The following is a 5908-nucleotide window of genomic DNA, read 5'->3' as shown; positions in this document are numbered from 1 at the left end:
GCATGCGCGTAACAATCGCCAGGTCGCCGCGGGCCGGCGAGGCGGGAAGAGAGTCAGCTTTTGGTTTCCGTAGCAACGCCAGGCTGGAAGGAGGGAGGGAGGGAGCGGAGGCTGAGCCAGTCTCCATTTTGAGAATGCGGTTACAGTATTGCCTGCGGGTGTAATTTGCCCGTTTGAAAACACGTGCCGTTTACTCGGGTTTATTATTATTATTATTATTATTATTATTATTATTATTATTATTATTATTATAATATAATTATTATTATATTTATATTTATACCCCGCCCTTCTGGCTAAGTTTCGAGCGCCCCACCGGACGCCGCTCAGCAACATTTCACTCAGATTTCCAAGGGTGGCTTCCCGGGGTGGAAGTGGATTTTAATATATTTGCGCGTTCGGGAAGTTTGGTCCGCACTGAATTTTTTTTAGGGGGTTGCTCAAGGACGAGTGAAGGGTTCAGGGGCGCCCTCAAATTCTGCTACCACCTCCTGGTAAATCAATATTTCTATGTTGTCCATTGGGAAATCGATGGCTGTTAACTTTTTAAAAGGTGGTTTATTTTTTACACTGCGCCCAAGGACCTCAAGCCAACAGCGAATAAGAACGTGAGAGCCTTCTGAATAAAATGAACAATAACAGAACATCTGGCAAAATAAAAAAAAATCCTTCAGTGGCACCTTAAAGACCAACTAAGTTTTTATTTTGTTATGAGCTTTCGTGTGCATGCACACTGTTAGGGCAAAATTCTGAGTGCGAGAATCGAAAGCATCATGCATACATAACTTGTGACAGGGTAAAATGTCAGAAAAGGGGAAGGTGCAAGGGGCATTAGCATACAGGTAAACAGGAGGTAAACAGGATTAACATAAGGTAACAATGTGCGATGTCCCAGGACATTGATAAGCAAGTACCAGTAAGTATCTGGGAGGGGATCCTTGAGTACCTGGGGGGGGGGAACAATGGGTCCAGGTGTGTGTATTGCCTCTGGCTTCGGAGGGTGGGGAATGGCCGGAGATGGTACCTGAATGGATTATGGATATGCAGAGGAGCACCACCCTGGCTACGTGACCTCTCGCTTAAAGGATTATGGCTGTTCCCTGCATCCCTGAGAGCCCTTGGCCAGAGTCGCAAATACACAGTATTCATTCATAAAGAAATATGGTTACATAGAGTCTCAGGCAACAGAGAAAGGGTAGGAAAGGGAGCCTTTATTACACAGGGCTTGATCTTGAGGGGTTCATGTTGGTGCGATACTAGAGTGGTGTTGTAGGATCAGACAGGGTCCCCTTGAGGGCATTTGTGCCAATCTTGATTCCCCCCCCCCATAAAATTCCCTAACACACACAAAAGCCCATACCAAAAAAAAACTTAGTTGGTCTTTAAGGTGCTACTGAAGGAAATTTTTTATTTTGCTTCGACTCAGACCAACACAGCTACCTACCTGTAACTAGAACATCTGTCAGTTTTCTTCACTCCAGGCATCACACCAGATTAAAGAGCCTGTCGGAAAATAATGGCATTCGTTTAGTGTTACTTAAGTGCGACCGTGCATTCGTGGGGCTTGAGGGGATTTCCTCAGCTTCCTCTAAACTGAACTTCATTTTCTGAGGAGGAAAGAGATTCCTCGTAACACTAGTATGCAAAAGGCAGAACATTAATGGTGCACTCCGCTGTCGGTTTTCTCAGGTGTCATTCTCACTACGTTCAATAGAGCTGACTCGAGAGTCAGTGTAATGCTCTATTTCTATGCATGTTTATGTCAGAAGCTAACCCAAGTTCAATTAAACCAGGGCCTCCCAAACTCTGGTCTCTAGCTATTTTTAGACTACAGTTCCCATAATCCCTGACCGCTGGTCCTGTTAACTAGGGATGATGGGATTTGTAGCCTAGGGCTTGCCGATCAGAAGTCATGCTGGCCACGTGACCATAGCTGCCAAGTTATCCCTTTTTTACAGGGATTTTCCCTTATGCTGAATAGGCTTCCTCGCGAGAAAAGGGAAAACTTGGCAGCTATGCACGTGACCCGGAAGTTGTACGCTGGCTCCCTTGGCCAGTAAAGCGAGATGAGCGGCGCAACCCAAGAGTCATTCGCGACTGGACCTAATGGTCAGTGGTCCCTTTACTTTTACCTTTAAGACTATATAGGATTGAAACCTGGCCCACTGTTTTGGGCTACTTCATGCAATGCAAACTGGCTAGATTGGTTGTAAGTCGCTCTGAGTTGCCTTGGGTAAAATAAAGCGACTAACAAATGTAATAAAAATATTATTATTATTATTATATAATAGTAGGAAAATGCTACTATTCTACAGTAACATAAACAAACACCCTCCTTGCTTTAAAATATTGTGACCCTCATCCTGGGACTATTACAAAAGCTTTTTTAAATCGTGCCTTTAAAAAAGTCCCTTGAAGCTGCAATTCTAGGCTTACTCGCTGGATTAAGGGCGACAATCCGAACAAATTTATTTTGCATTCGCACTCTGGAAAACTAATAACACGTACCCACTAAATTTAACAGGAGTTGCGTCTGATTAGTCATCTACAGTATTAGGATTTGCACTCTGAATCGGCTTTTAATTTTCTTTTTAACCTTAGGCAACGAGAGGGGGAGAAGTAAGCTAAATAGGGTAAATATCACTTGCTACCCGATTGCTTAAACTCCCGAGCTCTGCCAGCTCATTTTGCGGGGCTGCTTGCTGAGCGCGGTTATTCTTAGGGTGTGAGATGGGAGTGAACATGCCATGAATGAAGGGGCTGCCCGTAAGCAGCTGTTTCCGGATATTGCTTTTTCGCAGAGGAAGAACTTGAAACTACAACCCGATGCATTCTGGGCCCAAGCAATGACGACGGGAGCGAAACATTGCATGCTTTTCACCTGAATGCCTCTCCTTCTTTACCGGCTGGATTACAAGGAAACCCACATTTCATCTTTAGCGGTGAGTGCGATGTAAAAATGTTGTTGATCCGGCTCCGTGCCTCTTTTATGGGCATTAAGGCAGAGAAGAAGCAAGAACTGTGTGGATGAACGCGGGAGCTCTAGATTCCAAATAAACTTCTGCGCTGCAAGTGCAAGTCTTTCCAAAACATGCTCTCGCTTCGGGTTGAATAACACTTTATTATTGCACAGTAAGATTATTCTTTGGAGAAACATGCCCTGATCTCGAGTATAAAAAGAGTGGGTGGAAGATATGTTTAGCTGTGATACTTAGTGCCCTTACTGCATTTCTTGACATCTTCACATCTGAAGGCAGTCCTGTTTAGGGAAGCTTTTAATGCTTAATAGATTATTGTATTTTAATACAGTATCCTCCTGGAAGCTGCCTAGAGTGGCTGGGAAAACCCAGCCAGATGGGCGGGGTATAAATATATTATTATTATTATTATTATTATTTCTCTAACGTCAATATAAAGCTTAATTATGTTAGATTGTAAACCTTATTTTTTAAATTTTGCTTCTTACTTTTGGCTGTTTAACATTCTATGGCCTTATAAATGTTTTTTTGTGGGAAGGAGGTTATTGGTTTTCGGTTAATATGTATTTTGTGTTCTCATTTTTTATGTTGTGAACAGCCCTATGATCTTTGAAGGAAGAACAGTATACAAAATTAGTAAATGAAAAATAAAATAAACATATCTAGGATTGTGCTGTTGTTCCTAACTTCTAAATATGAGCGGGATATCTAGACATTGTTTTAACAGACAGCTTTATCAACTTTTGTAGATCAGTATGTTTTTTGTTTTCTCATTAAGTTCAGCAAATAGGAAATATGACTGAGTGGCAGAGGAAGACACCTTTGGAATGGCTGTCTTATGTGAATAAAGAAATTGAAGTTCTGGCTGCTGAGAAACAGAAGTATAAAGGATGGGTTTTAACAGTCGATCCAGTGTCTGCCAAGTAAGCAGGAGTTTGGTATGAATGGAACTGTGATACCCAGAGAGAGAGATGTATCAAAATTTATTTTATTTTCAAAACCATGAATCAGAACAAGAATTGGGAGGGGAAGGGGGAAGCACAACCATTAGTAGAAAAAAAAATCTTTAAAATATATGTAAAATTTACTTTCTACTTAGCATGCGGTTAGCCTGTTGTTGCTGCTGCCTGATGTTGTCTGCCTTCACACTTCAGAATTTCTGTTCACACCAACAACTAGAAACTTTGCCCAGCAATTAATTCTTTACACTGATATTCTCATAAATAGGACAGCTGAACAAGTAGAAGGGGAAAAGTGGGAAATGTTTGAGGTAGCATCATATAAGTTTTCTGCACTGGTAAAATTGAGGCAGTATGATCATTAGTGTTAAGGTTTAGCAGTGGTATTCCACAGTTGCCTAAGAATGTGGGATCTTTGATTTTTTGTTTTCGTTCCTATGTTTGCACTTTTTTGTACAGTATGTTTGTTAACAAATCTCTTTTTTTTAAAGATGTGGGTAGCAACTCACTCTACTGTATATGCCTTGAAACATTTTTCTTCCATAATAGTCCTAGTTAATATTAGCCATTTTAAAATGGTGCATGGTCTAAAAAATGTTAGGGATGGGCAAGGTTAAAAGAATTGGGGTTGGTTTATAAGACCAAATGCACCTACAATAGATTGGTTTTATTTACAGTACTTGCCACTTCAGTTTAATGAGATTCTTCATTAGCTTGAGGTTTTGTATATACCACAGAGGGGAAAAAGTTTAGCAACTAGGAATTACTGTGATACACCAACTGAAACCTCTGTTCTTCCAAAAAGAAATGGTTTTAGTATTTCTGCATCCCAATTGCTATAAGGGCTGAGTTGGACCTTTCAATTTTCAGTGGCTGAATACATGGATGCTATTGAACTATGGTAAATGTCACTGGTTTGGGAGGGTGTTACTTTGAGGGAACGCATTTCTTTATATAGATTTGTATTTTAGTGCTTGAAAAATGTGCAACAGTGGGGAAAAGTCCTATGAACAATGACACCTGGCATGCATTGCTTATTGTACAATAGGCACTGGCTAGCTGAAATATTTTTAAGGATTTTGTATGTAGGTGAACTGACCCTAGTAACAACATTTTCAGACAATAAGACTGCTGGTAACGATAGCTAATGTTGGCATAACAACTTGCACTTTTTGTTGGTGTGATGTAATGGGATCAGCCTGGGATGGTATTGCAACTCCAACATTTTGAGTATAAACTTGATAGCGTTTAGCATGTAAGATTTCTGTAGGCCTTTTTTGCTGAGTTGCAAAACTTTATGTGAACTCCTTTTCTTGACAGCATTCTCCTGGCAAATCCACTTGAGAATGGAAAAGTGTCTATTTCAGGCATCTTGGGGCATGCAGTGCAAGACGTGAAGATATTGTCCGAAGCATCTGATGCTATGAAAGAGAAACTTGCCCACCTATTCATGCCTGGAGAAAGCCAAACCTACAGTCAAGAGGAGCTAGAGGACAAGAAAAGCAGCTTGAAGAACTGGTTGGAGAAAAACCATATTCCTGTAAGGGAGCAAGGAGAGTCACAAACAACACTCTGTGTTGCAGGGGTGTTGACTATTGACCCACCGTATGGACCAGAGGATTGCAATAGTTCCAATGAAATAATTTTGTCTCGAGTTCAAGGGTTGATACAAAGTTATCTTGGCCTTCAGCAATGACAGAGTTGAAGAATTGTGATGAAGTTACCTACTTGCAAACCCTATGCTAACCTTCCCCAACCTGATGCCTTCTACATGGACTACAAAACTCACATTGGCTGGATTGAAGAGAGTGCAACAGAAGGTGTTTAAAGAGTGTTTAGAAGGTGTTCCTCACTACGCAATTTCACTTATGCATGTGCGGGACTGGAACGTAACCCCCGCGCAAGTGGAAAGTTACCTGTATACAATTTCTTGCAAAAAAGAAACATCAAAATACATTATGAATCTAATGA

At 41.1% G+C, this 5908-nt stretch overlaps 1 protein-coding gene across 2 annotated transcripts; it reads left to right on the top strand.

The window, feature by feature from the left end:
- The first annotated feature begins 2443 nt into the window (after window positions 1–2443).
- On the top strand, window positions 2444–5905 carry GEMIN6 (gem nuclear organelle associated protein 6). Of its 2 annotated transcripts, none has more exons than XM_035111035.2 (3): window positions 2444–2942; window positions 3762–3901; window positions 5258–5905. In XM_035111035.2, the coding sequence occupies exons 1-3, from the start codon at window positions 2886–2888 to the stop codon at window positions 5631–5633; spliced, it is 573 nt and encodes a 190-aa protein (XP_034966926.1). In that variant the 5' UTR covers window positions 2444–2885; the 3' UTR covers window positions 5634–5905. The 2 variants fall into 2 exon arrangements, with proteins under 2 accessions (XP_034966926.1, XP_034966927.1); XM_035111036.2 differs by having other exon boundaries at window positions 2446–2942; window positions 3757–3901.
- The last annotated feature ends 3 nt before the right edge of the window (window positions 5906–5908 follow it).

The sequence above is a fragment of the Zootoca vivipara genome, chromosome 3 (assembly GCF_963506605.1).
Source record: "Zootoca vivipara chromosome 3, rZooViv1.1, whole genome shotgun sequence".
In the NCBI taxonomy this organism is placed as follows: domain Eukaryota; kingdom Metazoa; phylum Chordata; class Lepidosauria; order Squamata; family Lacertidae; genus Zootoca; species Zootoca vivipara.
This window is presented reverse-complemented; position numbering and strand designations above follow the sequence as displayed.